Source organism: Dromiciops gliroides, chromosome 4 (genome assembly GCF_019393635.1).
Source record: "Dromiciops gliroides isolate mDroGli1 chromosome 4, mDroGli1.pri, whole genome shotgun sequence".
In the NCBI taxonomy this organism is placed as follows: Eukaryota; Metazoa; Chordata; class Mammalia; order Microbiotheria; family Microbiotheriidae; genus Dromiciops; species Dromiciops gliroides.
This window is the reverse complement of record NC_057864.1, coordinates 485,634,285-485,652,269: the sequence shown is the minus strand read 5'-3', so window position 1 is coordinate 485,652,269 and position 17,985 is coordinate 485,634,285. Positions and strand designations below refer to the sequence as shown.

The following is a 17,985-nucleotide window of genomic DNA, read 5'->3' as shown; positions in this document are numbered from 1 at the left end:
GGGATGATTTCAGAGAAAACTTGGATAAAATGATACAGAATGAAGTGAATGGAATCAGAACAACTTACATAATTCTATAAAGACAAAGATCTCTGACCAGAGCAATGGCCAAACCTGATTCAACAGCACTGATGAGGTCTGCCAACCCATCATCTCCTGACAGAGGACAGACTCAAGATGAAAAATGAGACATACATTTTTAGACAAAGTCAATGCAAGAACATGTTTGATGATACATATTCCTAACCATTATTTAGCTTTTCTCTTCAATAAGGGAGGAGTGAAACAAAATAAATTCCTACTAATTGAGAAATTAAAAAATAATAAATATTTCCATAGCTTTTTTCTTAAACTTCATTTAATCTGAACATTTAAACTAGACTGACCTATTTGGCAAATTTAAATTGTTTCTCAAACTAGTCTCAACTTAATGTTAAATAAGTGGCCTCAACAGGGTACTCTGGGGGAACAAATTATTGGTTTAACAGCTATCAAGCAGCAATGTCATTCTGATGACCACAGGCAGCAGCATCAAACTCTAAACACCTTTAGGTGATTGTGCTAAAAAGACCACTCAACTTGGGGTGACATCCGATGGGGCCTGTAGGGAGAGGGAATCGAAAACCAGCTGGCCTCTAAGATCCATAATTTGTAGGACTGGAAGAAACACTAGTGTATGATCATAATACTTTCATAATCGAATACATAAAGATCTAGGGAGAGTCCTATGTGCTGACCAAGACAGTGCTCTCTCCCACTTTAATCACCTCCACACCAGCCAGGTGGCAGTAGTTAACACACAGCTGGCTAGGTACTCAAGGAAACAGGATCCTTATCAGCTGAGCAAAACATCCTAAGGAATGAATGATCTTCCAGGGGACATGATACAAGAAAAATTAATTTAAAAGAATCTTTTAGTTAGTTATCATTTGGGGATCAGCCACCTCTGCAGCCTCCCCCTGGAAAATTAAAAACTGAAAATCTCCATGAAAACCCGCCTGGTCTTCAGTAGCAGACCTTGGTGCTTTATTATGGGACCCTCACCTCATCCCCTCTGAGCACATGGGAAAAGTTCTCATCTGCATGGTTGTAGCAGAATGAGGGACCAACGAAAGAGAACCGGATAAAGCTAAGGCAAAGCCAAAGTTATTTGTGACCAGTTCTACAATCGACACTCCAGGCTGTCATTAGGAAAATGTCAAATTCTAGCGTTTGGGGGAATCAAATTGAATAATTTTTTAAAATGTATTAAGGTCAGGGCAGCTAGGTGGCACAGTGAATAAATCACGGGTCTTAGATTCAGGAGGACCTGAATTCAAGTCTGACCTCAGACACTTGACACTTACTAGCTGTATGACCTTGGCAAGTCACTTAACCCTCACTGCCCTGCAATAAATAAATAAATAGATGGATGGATGGATGGACGGAGGAATAAATAAAGAATGCTAAGGTCTATAATGTTATAAGTATTGCTAATTATTACTTCATCGTAGCAGTCATATTCTAACCTGTTGTTCACAGACTAAAAGAACAAGAGCAAAAATTGAAAACAACTAAGGCTCCAGAAAATCTTACATAGTGGAAAATTCTCATCTGACCTGCTAACCTCATTGGTGTAGAAGGGAACCTTGTTCAAGTATAAACAGGCCCAAACCTGTGGAGAGAAACATTAAGTTAAAACAAAATTCAATTTCTAGCCATTCCTCCCTCCCCCAAAATAGTAAGAGGTGATTATGTACTAGGGGGATAGGAGGGATTAAGTCCTGAACAATGAGGCTATTTTTAATGACATTTATCCCGATTGAGTAGAGGCAACCTCACATTCTCTCCCAATGTGTTTCTATTTGTAACTCAGTAAGTGTTGTGCAAAAACCATACAACTAGAAGCTGGAAAGGACCTTAGACATCGCATTTAAGGTGACATAGATGAAAAGCAGAAGCCCTAGGAAGCAACCCCAAGCTCTCTGGCTCAAGGCTGTGGTTCTTGCTGAGTGTTCTCAACACAAAAGTATTTGAGCTTCAGGAGGGCAGAGGCAGTGTTTAAGTCCCAGAGAGCATTAGCCTGGTATTATGACTTGGGTGTCATCTCCTTGGCCAGATGCCAAGAGGACGAGCCACTTCTCTCCCAGGGGACTCCCTATTCTAAGATGATGGGGTTGGGCCAGATGACTTCTAAGGTCCCTTCTATTGTCTATGAACTAGACGTATTGAATGACAAGCCAGCTGCACCCCAATGCCAGGAGATGGAGTAGCACCTATCTACTCCGACCAACTCTTAGGCCCTTTATTCACAGGTCAGTCAGCACTGTGATGACTCGATGTGGTCCGGTCAGTTTTGGAGGAACAAGTACCCTGAGCTTTTGGGAAGAAACCTTGCAAACCCAAGTCCATAGTGGAGATGAAGTGCCTAGAAGTGGTGCGGCCTTTTCCCTTCTCTCCACTGTCATGTGCACATCGCCCAGAAAGGTGGCATGCTCATCTTTTTTTTTGGGGGGGGGGGAGGGGTCAGAAGAATGACCTAGGCATGTCTCATAGCCCTATCTGGAGTTCTTTTTGGTACATTCTCACACCGACTCCAGAATTCCTTTTCATTTTTGTTTTACTAGAGCAGGATTCCTGCATTTCTTCCCAGGAGCCTCGGGATTAAAAGAGACTTTAGAGATAACCTAGGCTGAGTCCATCATGTCTGTCACACAAACAGTAAACAGCAGAGCCAAGGCTTGAAGGGCTGGCCTCTTTCCCGCTAGGTGATTCGGGCCACCTTAAGTGAAAGCTCTGCATTGTGATTTGCTTACTAATGTTCTATTTTGCAAAGTGAAGCCTGATGCATTTACAGTCTCCTAAAAAGACACTATTAACAAGCACAAAAATGACCGTCAGACACAGAAGAGAAACAGAGGACAAGAGGTAGGAAGGAAGCATGCAGTGAAAATGAGCATTTGGTGGTGAGAAGTGCATACTGGCTGTTTTTGTTACACAAGGCAGTACATCCCTTAATGGAAGTCAGTCACATCCACGAATACTGTTAACTATCTCAAAACACATTACAAAAGGAGACAATTTTGTTTCTTCAAAATTTTATTTCAATTTAAATTACAGGGCCAGCCAGATTTTCCAATATAAATGCATTTTCCTTGGGCAAAATGAAATGCTTTTATATGCAGTAGTTACAATTGTATACATCTCTACTTTTTTTTAAAGGGTAAAAGTCCCATGAAATAACTGCTTTAGTCTATGTGAGCCTTCCTAACACTTGAGAAGAAACCACTTTCAGTACAAGTTTTCCATACTACGAACATGTCAAATGATCAGAACTCTAAAACACAACTTTTTCTTAACGCTCAATGTTTTCACATTCTGTTGTTAAAAAAAAAAAAAGAAAGAAAGAAAGAAACCCAAATAAAGAAAAAATAGCACAGCAACTGCCTCCAGAACCCAATGGGATTGTCCCCAGCCCAGGCTCCATTTCACACACATCCCCCCTCCCCTTTTCCTGCTCTATGGACAGAAGGCTCTAGTGCTAGGACACGCTGCCAAAGTGGAAGCTTTGATGTTCTGACAAATATCTTGGCAAATAGACTCCGCTCCACTCAACTGGGACCAGGGTATCTGCCCTAAAAGCACATCTCATCCAGTGCCAGGCAACTTTACAAACAATAATACTTACAATTCTTGTGGCCACTTGTGCCTTTCTAAAAAGAATGGAAATATCCTTTCCCAGAAGTTAAGTCACTTCCCCCATTTCCAATAGGAAATGTGAATTATTTTACACAGAGTCATTTAAGATCGCTTTAAAAAGACCAATTATGATATTGAGCATCATTTACATTCAACAGAACCAAATGGACTCCATTTTCTTAAGAGTCTCATGCTCTTATCTGGCTTCCTTTTGTGAAGGCTCTAAAAAAACGAACAGAAACATCGATCAAGAGTCCCGTTCTACCAGCAGAGAAATAATTTAATTAGGAAGAAAGGCTAGCGAAGGAGGATGGATAATTCTATCAAGTCCTTAATCAGCTGCAGCCAGGCCAAAGTTGTCGAGGTGTGATCCTGGCCTCCTTGGCAAGAGAGCAGACGCCATTCCTGATCTCTTGGCTCAGCTACATTCCAGTAGGAGTCGTTTTGTTGTGGTCACAGTAACAAGTGATGCAACATCAGTTCTTTGTAAATACTGATCATTTGCAATATCTGGGGACAGGAAGTAGTGGGGGGGGGATGGGGCAGGGGTGGGGCATGGGGCAGGGGTGGGGGACCTTTCCTGTACTGTGTCCATGACTAGGAACTTGTCCTGGCCTACAAGAAGCCGGGGCTCCCATTCTTCAGTCCCACGAGACACTAGGAAAGAAAAGGGGGTGCTCTATGGGGGTCCCCACCCCTTGCCCAAAGAATCAGCAGGAATTGAGCATCATCTTTACCATTTATTTCTAGATCTGGCCAATGTTATCCAGGAAGGATACAGTTACTGGCTCCAGTTTCTATTGGAACCTATTCTAATGGATGGCACCCAGTTAGAGAAGGGAAGACAGAGAATTTGGTTGTTCTTCCCTTTAATGCTGCAGAAAGTACTCAGGAAAGTGTGAAATCAGCATTTCCATGGGATTGGAGAGATTCAATTACATAGGAGCATTCATTTTTGCAAAAACTCAATATTAGGTAATAGTTACAGACTAATACAATAACATTCTTCTGCTGTACAAATTAAATCATTTTAAAGAAATGAGTAGTCTAGTAGTTATATACAAAAGAAATCTGTAAGCACTGTTGAAATGAAATGTCACTGCTAGTTCTACTGTCTTAAAATACCTTCAAAAAAGTAAAATGAACAAAAAACCCTTGAACGTCTCCAAGTTGACAAGTCTCAAGAAAATCAAATCAAATGTCAAAAAAAATTTTTTTTTCTAGAAAGCACTGAAAAGCATATATACATTTTTCCTTATGAACTTTCTCAGGCTTCATTCACACTTTGGAAAAACTGCTAAGTTGCAATATCTATCGGCTTATTAGCATGACAACTATCCCCCAGAGTGCACCTCTTTGATTACAGATAAAGCACTGAACATTTTTGTTTTGTTTTATTTTAAATCAAGGCATACAATTGGAAACTAACGGTGCCCAGTGTGCACAGGCCATGTTGTGCTCGGATCTCCAACAAGTAAGTGCAAATGTATTGGACTGAGCCAGATTGGCAAGCATGTAGCCTGGTCACTTAACTACCTTTAATTCCTTCTTCCCCTAAATCAAACTCTAACCTCTATGTTTGCTTTCAGAAACCTTGCATTCCTAGGACCCCTCAAACAAGCAGTGTCTTTGAATTCTGAAATGACATAAGATCAAGAAAAGGTCCCCACGGTGCTCTAATGTGCCAGAAAGCAGCAGCTATGTTTTTCAACTTGGACTAAAAAAAAAAAAAAAAAAAGGAAAAAAGGAAAAGGAAAAACCGTTCACTGAACAGCAGATTAGCAGTAATGTTCCTCATGAATCGATACGAGTGCCTGATGCTGAATATCTAACAGCAAATGCTGACTTGGGGTTTAATATTGTAGATGTTTGTTTATTGGAGATTAAGCTTCTTGCTGTGCTGGTCTCTTCAAATCCCTGATCTGTTTAACTAAATAGGTCTTCTCATCATTAAATTGTTCATCCTCGGTCCTGTCATTCTGAAACTTGCTGAGAAACTCGATCAGTTTCGTTTGGTTCTTGAGAAGGATATCTAGGATTGGCTGTGTTTTGTTAGGGTTGGCTACAAACACCTGTAGGAAAGAAGAAGCAAGGATGTTAAAAGCAAGGATAGGCTGGCTCATCTCAAACGCTGTGTTCTGAAGCTTGATCATTTACAACAGGGATTCCTATTAATAGAATGTTCAGTGATCGTTGTCCACCAGATGATATACAAGTATGAAAATGAGAAAGCTAATGGCTCTTTAAGCAATGGGAGGAACTTCTCACTCCAAGGATTTTTCTTTCTTCATTTTATTTCACCAAATTTCAACCGGCTAAAGGATAAAAATAAACTCAAGCCAACAGAAAACACATCCAAAAAGGTTTCTGTGGAGATAAACAAAACTCATTCAACAAAAGACAATAAGCTCATATTAAAAGTACACCTATATACATGCTCACCCTGAAATCCAAGTCAGATTAACTCCAAAAGTCAGTCCAGAATGGTGCAGTGGGTGAGTTATGAACCAAAGGAAAAGAAATCTCTATGGTTTGTTCTAGCTCTTAAGGTGATTTTTTTTGTTTTTACTTTCATATAGATACAAAGACTGGAACTAGGCTTACAAAAGCATGACCAGCAAAAGCGCCGTTTTAATGACTATAGTAAAAAGATTTGCAATTGGAATAGCAAAACAAACACTACCTTTACTGAGCACCTGGAATTTGGTCACATGGAAATGGCTGCTCTTACAATACCACTGACTCCTAGGGAGAGAATCTGATTGCACCACTACCTCGACTAGTGCTCTAACGCATGCAGCCAAACCAGACCCCAAACCTCTCACTCCCTGGCTCTCTCTTCACTGGCACCCTCCCCTCCTCCTCTTTGCTATTCAAAATTCTTCTCTTCCAGTGAAGCTCTGTGAAGGACAGAGAAGTCACAGAAGGGACACAGAGGTAGGGAGGACAGGCTGGCACAGAAAAAGGGTATACAGACTGTGGGGAGAAGGTGAGGAGGGAGGCTGTTGTCAGTGTGGCAGACCCTCGATGGCTCAGGTCAAGGCCTTATTTACTCAGGAGGTAAGTGGGATCCACGAAAGGTTTTAGAGTACTCGGGTGACTGGTCAATATGGACTATCGCTCCATTTTCATAATGGATGAAGATTCTTGGCCCAGAGGTATGAACAGGGATCTTAAAACCAGCAGCATTAAAAATGGGCCCCACTCATTTTGTGGTGAAAAAGTTACTGCCAAAGGCCAGGAGCCTGTGGGGTTACCACTTCAGAGGAGAGCAAAGGCTCAGTGTCAGGCCTTCATCCTTGTTCTCCAGTCTCAGTCTCACACACACACACACTGGACTAACCAGTGAGGAAGGAGAGGCTGCTGTGGGGTAGGGCCCAGTCACCTTACCTCAGATTCTCAGCTTAAAAAGCGGTTCCAGAGAACACTGAGGCACAGAGCCCTAGGCACACTGCCAAGGACTGCTGCACTGGCAGGAGCGACTCAGAGCAGGATTTGTTTTATGAGGCCTAGGAGCAGGACCCCAGAACTGGCTGGCCCTTCCCCACCCCATTCTACAGGTCAGAGAACTGAGACCCACAAATGTCAACTGTTACTACTTTTATCACAACCAAATGATGCATCCTAAAAACATTTACCTTAAAGACGTGAAAGGCCTCAAACTGTATGTTGCGGCTCTTGTCTCGCAGAAGGTTCATCATTAGCTTGAGGTTTTCGGGTTTACTGATGTATTTTGTCATAATTGTGAAATTGTGTCTGTCTAGCAGAAGTTCCCCAAGAAGCTGAGGAGAGATTTTTCACCAAGACCTGTTACACTTGGAACAAAGAGGCTAGAGTCCCAATTTAATCAGTTATAACAACATTTGATTTAACTGGATTTGTTTGAAAATGAGAGCCCCACCTAAGTGAATTTCCTAGTGCACGGCGAGCCCTTAAAGAGTCTAAGCTTGAGTGCTGTTTTTTCACTGGGGATGGAAATCTTTCCAAAACTGATCTCATCCATTGCAGTCTTCTCCTCAGAGCACCCCAAATGTCATTTCCCTTTTCTCGATGACTCAGGATCATTCCCATTAACACAATCTCAGTGCTTAACAGATGCTTGGTGAACAACCAGATTCTAGGTGGGGGGTGGGGACCCTGAGGCCTCTGGTCCAACCTCCCCCTCCTCAAGATCCCTGAGAGCTGCTCAGTTTCTGCTTGAATCCCTCCAAAGGCAGTTCCTTCTAACATGGGACATCTAATGGGGATGGCTGCCTCCCTCTAACTTTTCCTCGCTGATTCCAGCTCTTGACTTGGAAACCGAGTGCAGAGAGCACACCCACCTCTTCTTCCACAAGCAGTTCTTCAAATCTCTGAAGGATCCAATCTGAGCCCCAGTCTTTTCTGTCAGAGCAAGTCTTGCCCTGCCCTGCCCCCGGAAGGCTCCACACCCTGAGGTAGCGACCCTGACGACTCTGAGCAGAATTATGCCCCATTCTGGATGCTTCCCCAACAGTCCCACCACTAACACTGATTACAACCCCTCCTTCACTTCACAGACCACCTTCAAGAGCTACTGCAGCCACACTTGACTGGCTGGTGCCCTGGGGCAGCCTTCTGAGTCCCACTGAGCAGAACGGGCCAGTGCACCCAGGCAGGGTCCCCTCCAAGCCATGTGGAGGCAGGCACCAGGGTGGCGCTCTGGCTTCTACACTATCCTTTTAATACCTGTGGCATTGCCCCATTCACAGAAGTCACAATGAACTTACATTCAGGAGGGACCCCCAACTTTTTCCCAAATGAAATCCTAAAGCAGATCCTCCTCTCTTCTATCTTGTACACAAGCGTGATTTTTATTTATTTATTTATTATTAATTTTTTTTTTTTTTAAGTGAGGCAACTGGGGTTAAGTGACTTGCCCAGAGTCACACAGCTAGTAAGTGTTAAGTGTCTGAAGCCACATTTAAACTCAGGTACACCTACTACAGGGCTGGTGCTCTATCCACTGCACCACCTAGCTACCCCAAGCATGAGGTTGTTTTTTTTTATAATTTTTTTTTTTTTTTAGTGAGGCAATTGGGGTTAAGTGACTTGCCCAGGGTCACACAGCTAGTAAGTGTTAAGTGTCTGAGGTCGGATTTGAACCCAGGTACTCCTGACTCCAGGGCCAGTGCTCTATCCACTGTGCCACCTAGCTGCCCCCAAGCATGAGATTTTTAGACCTAATGTAAGAATTTATATTTTACCCCCAAACTTAATCTTATCAGATAAAGCTTGTGCTTTATTCTCTATCTTTCATATCTTCAGAGCCCAGCTCAGTGCCTGGCACATAGTAGGTGCTTCATAAATGCTTGTTAGCGGGGCAGCTAGGTGGTGCAGTGGATAAAGCACCAGTCCTGGATTCAGGAGGACCTGAGTTCAAATCTGACCTCAGACACTTGACACTTACTAGCTGTGTGACCCCGGGGCAAGTCACTTAACTCATTGTCCCACCAAAAAAATATATATGCTTGTTGGCTAACACCAATTTTACTTTGCTGTTTTTAGTTTCTTTGATTGGAAAAAACCCTGATAATCAATCTTGTTAGGACTGTATTTGTTTTTAAAGTTCTGGACATGGGTCTGAAGAGCCTTGTGTAAGTAAAGAGATTCTGTGATCTCCGCTTTTGGCTGCTCAGAACTTTTCTATTTCCTATTCTTCCTGGTTCTCTAGTGTGTTCTAGATTATGAAGGTCGCCACCAGGCAATCACTAAAGAAATGAGAGGCTACCACAATTAAATTCAAATGATTTTGACATTTTCAGTGCACAATATGCCTCCTTGTCTAGTTCTGCAGAAGAACCTCAATGTCCAATAACACTTCCCCACATGCTTTTACATGAGTTTCATTCACAAAGACTCGTGGCCAGTCCCTACTCCAAGACCCTGGCAGAAGTCTCTGCCCTCAGAAGGGCCTCCTGCAGAGCACAGTGGGCCCAGGAGGGGCGGTGTCCCCTTCCCACAGTTACAAGGCCCGAGCTTCTTGTTTGTCTTCATTGGCACAGTGGAAAGGCCTATGTCTCTAACCATCACATTCCACCCCTACCCTTCCCTCTTCCCAAATTCCAACAGAGAAATAAAATAAAGCCAATGACCATACCTTGAGCGACTGTCTTTTTGTCACATAATTTTCTGAATGAAGTAACTTTTCATATTCACTGAAGAACTGAGAAGAGAAAAAACCAAATATTGATGGGTTTCCCCCCCAAATATTAGTATGAACTAACCCTAACGCCACCTAAAAATGAGAGGCTACGTGTGACCCTTCAGCAGGCCCAGGTTTCTGCCTTCTTGGTCTCCCCCCGCCCAGGGGGTCCCCAAGCCCTCCTGAGCTTGCCTCCATCTCCTGGACTCCCTCACTAGAAACCCAATCCTTACATCAAGTCTCTTCATGAATCCCTTTCAAAGGTCTCCCCCAATCACCCCGATTCCTCTCCACTCCTAGGCCAGGTCTCCATGAGGCCTCAGGTGAACACTAACCGCTCCCTGGCCAGCTTCCTTCCTCCAGTCACTCCCCCTTAATCTACTCAATGTATAATTTCCAGAAATAGAGATTTCATTACATTATCGCCCCCAGCCAAACTTCTATACGGACTCATTGTTACTTATAGCATACATTCCAAATCTACTGTCTGGCCACCTTGTGCCTCTTACCCAGGCACCTCCTGCCCCAGCTGTATGTCCTGCAGCTTCTCCAGGGACTTGCAGGACTCCTCCCCCACCTCTGCCAACCGTGGGCTTTGATCCCTTCCCATCCACTACGGCCTCACTCCTCATCGGTTGGCATACCATCATCACCTGAGACTCGCCTCATTCCTGGGATGCTGAACTCCCAGCTGCCAAGCAACCCCTTTCTCTAATCCTCATGCCCATCTACCTTACCCTGAGCCCCACAATGTCCCAGCCCAGATCTCCTTGCACTGGATGCCTGCTCTTATCTTAACCTTTCCAATTCTCCCTCCTACAGAACTCCTCCACGCCCTCTCCACCCCCCAGATGATACCATCTCCCCAGCTGCTCTTTCCACCACCTGCGACACTTTCTCTCCTACCCACCGACTCCCTGGACATGCTGAGGACTAAGACATCTGAGCTCACCCCTGCCATTTCCACTCTCCCTCTCATTTGTTTTGAGGTTCACACTGACCAAATCTGTCATCCGCTGTAGATGCTGGTGGCCAGGGCATTGTCCTTCCTTCTCGTTATGGGCCTGGATCAGAGTCTCCTTCCTCTAAGCCCAGCACAGTGCCAGGCACGTAGAATGCCCGTCATACATGCCTTCTCTACCAACCCAGCCTTCAGCATCCATAGCGATGTTCCTTCACCTCCACTTTCCAATTCCTCAGTCTATTCAATGCCCAAGATTTCTTGGCCGGAGGAATCTTGGTTCCTCTGCTATGTTCATGAACAAGGGGTTTGCTTGATCTGGTCACTGTCTCTCCTTCTGCCTTATGCTTCTGACCGTGTTCTTCACCCTCACCAGGACCTCAAATCTCTCCTTCCTTCAGCACTTTCCCAGGCCACATTCTTCCATCGTTTTCTCCTTTGTCCTCCTCCCACCTTGCTAAGACCTAGTGCTAGACTCCTCCCATCTGGCTAATCAGAAAGCCTCTCCCCCGCTCATGTGCTGAGCTCATCAGCTCCCTGGGTCAATGACTCCCAGATTGATAGATCCACATATGCCCAGGGCATCTCAAGCTTAACATGTCCCCAACAGAACTCATCATCCCTCCCCACAAACTCTCTGAAACTTGCCTACTTCTGCTGAAGGCACCACTATCTTCTAGCTTCCCGGTGCATGACCTCAGGCTTGTTCTCAATTCCTCACTCACCCTCACCAGACAGATCCAATCAACTGCCAAATCTTGTCATTTCTATCCGTGTAAAGCCCCTTCTTGCTGCTCACCCAGACTCCATCACCAGGACCATTGCCATATCCTCCCAGCCTCACATCTCTCCCTATTCCCATCCACCTTCCAGAGTTGAAAATTATTCCCCTAAAGTATAGCTCTGATCATGTCAGGCCCCACTTGGCAAACTGTACAGCACCGAGCCCCTCCGAGCCTACCTGGAAAGGCCTGTTTGGGATTTCCATCTCTTCACAGCCTGGCCCCTTTCTACCTGTTCTATCTTCTTACACTTCACTCCCCTTCTAGTCATGTGGGCCCCCTACTCCCTCCGCAAAGCTCCATTTCCCATCTCCATGATCTTGCACAGGCCAGGCCCCATACCTGGAATCCTCACTTCCGCCTCCTTTGGATCCCTGGCTGCCCTCCCTCCAGGAGCAGGCCTTCCCCTCCAAGGGGATCTTCCTTCCATTTGTTATGAATCTCCTAAGTACTTGGTGACATAAGCCTTGTCTCTCCCACTAAACGAGCTTCGGGAGGGCAAGGACTGTTTAGTCCTGAGCTCATGCTATCTGACATAGTACTTGCTTTGCTAACTTATCAAGGGCCTAGATAATCATATCTTGTGCTACCTCACCAGCTTTACTCCCCACTGTTACCCAGTACTCTCAATGTTTATCACATAAGATTTGCTCCCTTCTCCACATACACCTTTACTCATGGTACATACCCACCCCTCTACTTCCTGCTAAAGACAGGTCCCTTCTCCACCATCCCTAAACAAATCTGGTGACCCTTAAACACCCAGCATACAGTACTCGCCCAAACACTGGCTGAACTGAATCCCGATTCTAAGTCTTGATCGGCAATCTCTGCTGTGGTTAGGAGTTTTAATCTTACACCGAATGGTTATTTTTTTTTTTTATCAATTTTTAGTTTAATAGGCAACCATTCAATACATGGTAATCTTTAAGGAAAAGGAGAACCCTTAAGTGGATCCAAAAATTGGGAAAGGTCTCCCTCTGGTGGAAGCATTGATCATTACACAAAGCAACAAACGCTAATCTTTAGGGTTAGGACAGAACCAAAGAGAGCATCAGGGCTGGAAGGACCCCGGCCAACACTAGCCCAACCCACTCATTTAACAGATGAGGAAACTGAGACCTAGGGAGTTGAAGTGACTTGCCTGAAGTCAAAAAGGTAGTGCCAGGGCAGCGTCGTAGCTGCCTCAAATAAAGGCTGCATTTTATGAACAAGGAAAAGTGGGATAGTTTTTCTTCCAAGAAAACTAAGGTGGGTCTTGGTGTCTCAAATGACCTCTATCAAGAGCCGACTATGTAGGAGGTGTTGGTGCCAGGGGACCCAGTCTGCACGGAACTGACATTCCACATGCTCCCCTAAATTCAATACAGGAAAGAAAGCACTTGCAAGGGGGGAGGAGGAGGATCGGGTGTGTGTCAAGGACGGCTTCAGAGAAGGTGGTGCCTGAGGGCTCTGACTAACACAGAGAACATTCCAGGTATGGGCAACAGCTAAGCTAAGCGTGTGTGGAGGGAAGAGATGTAGACTATGGCTAGTCGGACCATGAATGTCAGACCCAGCGCCCATTCTGGACAACTTAGTAGCAACAGGTCATCACCACTCAAGGGTTTTTGAGAAGAGGAGCAACACGGCCAGACTCATACCTTACAGAATCACCCTGGCAGCTTGTATGTAAAGCATGGATTAGAGAAGATGAATGAGGAGACAATACAGTATCACGATGGCCCAAGGAAAGGCCCCCTGCTGAGTTCACACACCATCCCTAGCACAGAGATATGCTAATTAACAAGCAAACAGAAGGGGGGGGGGGTTCTTCTCCTAATTATGCGCCCCCTTCAAAAAGAGGGAGAACTTTAGGTAAATTCACTTTAACTACATATTTATTAGGGAGACTACATTTATTTCTAAGCATAATTCTTCCCCTGGTGTAGAAGTCAGGAGAGCCTCACACCACCTGGATCTCAGTTTCTTCATCTTTGAAAGCAGGAAGGATGTGATAGAGATGAATACAACAGTCCCAAGTCTTAGGCATTTTAACGGTTCCTTCCAATTCCAATTCTATGCAACATCAAATCTTAATAATTAAATATTTAATCCTTAATTTCTAGTAGCTAGAAGAAATTAAGACTTATAATGCACAGTTTTATAATCTCATATATAGACTCACTCTATCATAATGCTGTTCCAAAAATTCGGCACTCAGCAACTTGTGTCTTGTAAGTAAATCCTAGAAAAGAAATTAGATTCTCACAGCTTTTCTCAAATATTTAAGGATTCTAAAGTTCTAACCCATTCTCAACCAATGAAGAATTTTGATATGCTAAAAATGCCTCAGTTTATTAATACGTAAGGGGGAATTTAACTAAAAATGCAATGACTTAACATGAGCATCAGCAACATAAATGGTCCATAATGTGAAAGAAATTACAAATAGCAGCAACAATAGCATGCCCCCCAAAGCTGACATAATGTTTATTCTTGACCCCACAAAGATCACACCGAAAAATTAAAGAGAGCATGAACAAAAATGGGGAAATGGTTAGGTATGTGGTGGGGGAAAGGGCGTATGTTGTGGCAAGAGTAATTCAAACCATAAGCCAACAGTAGCTTTAGTAAATGGCACTGGCCAGCAAAACTAACCAAAGCACAAAAATGCAAATCTTAAGTCATCTGTAGAGTTAAGGGATTTTGTCTGAAGGGAATCTCTGAGAAGGATCTAACAACTCAAGGGACCTGAAGAGAAGAAAAGGAAGGAACTTCTGAAGGCAGAGACATATAATCAAAGAGAGTAAAGGAATTTTTTTTGGGGGGGAGGGGGGCAACAACATGAAGAACCCCCCCAAATAAGACAAGCATACAACTATTGATACAGGGGCGTGGTCAGTCTGGGGTTTATGAGTACAGTGGAGTTAATGCAGTCGTAAAAATGTGGTATTTTTTCCACTGTATCACACCAAAACTTACATTTTATTTCAGATGAAGAATCTCTTTTTTTTAAAGAAAAATGATCTGGCAAGCTAACACCTACAAAAGCTAGAGATGGAGAATTAAGGATTCTCTCATCTGATCCGTGGCTTCAAATCTAAATGACAAATGCTCTTTAGGAGAGCCCAGGCTGCTCCTTGGGAGCAATGGGACTTCGACCTCAAGCATCCCTTTACATTCATTCTAATTAACTCATCTTTTCACCTGAAAAATGAAGAATTTAGCCTGCTGCCAACTGCCCAGTAAAGCACAAGTGGACCCTGAACTTTGACACAGCCCAACGGCTTACACTGAACCCTTTCTTTGACACTTTGTCCTTTGCACCATCAGAGCTCTCTTTCAAAGTGCCTTTGGATGCATCTATTTAAGACATTTCATCAAGAAAGTTTTCCAAATTTACTTTCCTCTATATATTCATAGGTTTTCCTTAGTGTTCAAAGTTTTGGAAGTGGGAAAGGATAAAGGAAATGAGCTGGGGGGAGGAGGGGAGGTGTAAGAGTGTTGTCTTAAAGTAAGGTTCAAATTGTCTTTACATGCAAGACTATTTACATTAAAAAAAAAAATCAAGGTTCATTCTTCTCTGGACCAGATGCTTTGCATTCCTTTGAAGCCATGGACTCTATCTAAAAACTGCTTCTATCTGGTGTGCCCATTTCCCTCCAATCTTTCAAAGACTAATAGTTCACACAAGAAGTATAATGATCAATCATTTTTGACTAAAGTAAAATAAAGGTGAACATTAACAGTAAAGATTTTTGTTTGCTATACACTAAGTTATGTATGGAAAAAAATACAAGCTACAAATTTCACCTTGTGAGGCTCAGAGACATGAGCTGAATTTTTTTTTTAAGTCTAACAATAAAGATTAAATGAATGAAAGAATGAAGCAAATACTTTAAAATATCCAGGCAGATAGTCCTCCTTACAAGGGAGTAAGGGACAGGACACCCCACAGGGAAGCAAAGGCAACTGGGCCTCAGCAAGTACATCAGGTGGATCCTTGCAAAACTTCCACTCCTATGTAGACCCACATACACCCCTGCATGCATGTATGATTAGTTCCCTCATTCATATATTACCTTGAATGTGGCAAATGCATCTGAAGCTATGTCAAATGTTGACATTTCAACATATCTGAAGAAATCATAAAACTGCTCTGACCACAAAATGATTTTGGCAAGAGGTTCGTGTCTGATGCACTCTCTCAGCATTATTCCACAATTAAGAGCAATTTCTGGAGATTCGTACCTATAGAAAGAACAGACATAAAAATACTTTTTAAAAAATCTCAGCATGCTACAACACAGCCACATTATGGGCAGATCTTTTCGGAAATGTCCTAGCTGCTGACTTCATAGGTCCTGTGTTGGACATTCCCTACTCCCTATTATGGATGAGGAAATAGGCCTGGAGAGGTTAAAGGACACACAGGTAGTAACTAATCTAAAGTAACTTGGACCTTTATAAATTAGAACACCTAACCAGGTAATTGTTACTGTTGTTAGTTCCTAAAAACCACAGAGATAACAGCATTGTGTTAGTGAGTTGTCGTTTTTCAGTCGTGTTAGACTCTTTGTGACCCCGTGTGGGGTTTTCTTGGCAGAGATATTGGAGCGGTTGGCCATTTCCTTCTCCAGTTCATTTTACTGATGAGGAAACTGAGGCAAACAGGGGGAAGCCACTTACCCAGGGCCACACAGCTAGCGAGTTTCTGAGGCCTCATTTGAACTTAAGGGGATGAGCCTTCCCGACTTCAGGCCTAACATTCTGTCTACCATGGCGCCACCTAGGGGCCCTGCGATAGTGATGTATGGCTGAAGCATTTCCTATCCAACCATCACAGAGCCTGAAATTTGGTTAGTTTTACATTTGGGCTCCTGACTTTTCAGATAAGGTCCCAAACTGAACCCAACAACTCTGTTGTCTGGTCCACTACAAATGTTTCCTCACTGGTCTCCTTGTATCCAGTCCATCCCTCACACACAAGTTGCCAAAGTACGGTTCCTAAAACACAGGCCTGCTTAAAAATCTTCCATTGTTTTCTATCACCTCTGAGATGAAACAGAAACCTCTCCAGATCTCTTCCATACTTGCTCCTCTTCCATCTCCATCCCATCTCTGGGGTATTACCCAGGCTGTCCCCATGACTGAAACACACTCTAACTCACTTTCACACTCCAAGACTCACCTCAGGTACTCTAAGAAGGAATCCTTCCTATCGCCCTTTCCAAATGCCCCGAATTGCATCTGCCCATGAACGACAAACACCTCTCCCTGGCATCTGAAGCCTTCTACCATCTGGCTCCAGGCTGACTCCCCATTACTTCCCCTCACACACTTCTGGGCTTCCGGCTTTCCTCTGGCTCTCTTTCCTCTCTGTCCCTTCGTAAATGCTACCACACACTTGTGAGTGCCCACCCTGCCTGGTACTAATGTTGTATTTGTTATGCATTGGCTCATCCATGAGCATGTTATATCCTCTGCATGGCAGAATGGAAGCTCCCTAAGAGCCAGAACTGTCCCACTTTTTTATCTGGCAGTGCCCAGCACAACTGCAGGAACACAGCAGTCCCACCTAATAAAAGTGCATGTTGATTGATCCTCCAGAACCTCGTGTCAAGGGAATTTACGATCCACAGCCTCCCTAAACACCAGCAGTCCCACAAGAGTGGTTCCCTCGGGCTTTGAAGTTCCTGTCCTTGCTGAGGACTTCTGAAGAGAGGAAGCCCTCGCTGCAGCTCTTCCTACCTGCGCAGCATCTTAAGGAGAAAACTACAGAATACACTTGAAATGCTTTCCATGCCGTTCTCCATCAGACAGAGTCCATTCTTACATGGCCCAGTAGGCTCGGAGACGGGGCAGCTCTTGAATGAAGCCCCACTGGTAGCTGCTGGTTCTCATCCGCTCTCGGCTCCTGACCTCCCTCGCTTGTCGACACTGGGAAGAGCAAAGCAGCAAAGCAGTGGTGCAGGAATCGGGAGGTGTGGGCTGCACTGCGGCCTCTGCCAAGACCTCTGGGCCTGTGACCGCCACCTCCTGTCCTCCTCTCTACAGGCTCCCTTTAATTTCTTCCCTTCCACAGGCTTTCACTTTTCTGTTATTCCTTTCATGAATGTGCCACAGATTTTTCTATTTCCTCCCAATTTCCTTTTTCCTTCCCCTCTTACAATCTCAATTCCGCCTCCTTCCCTGCTCCTCAAATGCCACAAGCCACATTTGGGCCCGTCTGGTCTCTATTGTTTTCTACCTCAGATTCTCGCATACATCCCATCCTTCCCATCCAACTCTCTCCCCATGACTAGCCATGCTCTTCTGCTTCCCTCCCTCCATTGACAGTGGGGGCTGAAGGACTTGCCCAGGGTCACGCAGCTAATAAGTGTCTAAATCCAGATTTGAACTCAGGTCCTCCTGACTCC

General features: G+C 44.1%; 1 protein-coding gene across 2 annotated transcripts in view; it reads right to left on the bottom strand.

Moving 5' to 3' along the window:
- Positions 1-3,060: 3,060 nt before the first annotated feature.
- CAB39 (calcium binding protein 39) overlaps positions 3,061-17,985 on the bottom strand; it is a 109,191-nt gene continuing 94,266 nt past the window's right edge. Inside the window, exons 5-9 of one of the 2 annotated variants that reach the window (XM_044001999.1) lie at positions 15,649-15,817; positions 13,752-13,811; positions 9,797-9,862; positions 7,317-7,460; positions 3,061-5,750 (exon numbers count right to left, since the gene is read on the bottom strand). In XM_044001999.1, the coding sequence (XP_043857934.1) occupies positions 5,562-5,750; positions 7,317-7,460; positions 9,797-9,862; positions 13,752-13,811; positions 15,649-15,817 (628 nt within the window). In that variant the 3' untranslated portion in view covers positions 3,061-5,561. The remainder of the gene's footprint in view (positions 5,751-7,316; positions 7,461-9,796; positions 9,863-13,751; positions 13,812-15,648; positions 15,818-17,985) is intronic. The other variant, XM_044002000.1, reaches the window with a different exon arrangement.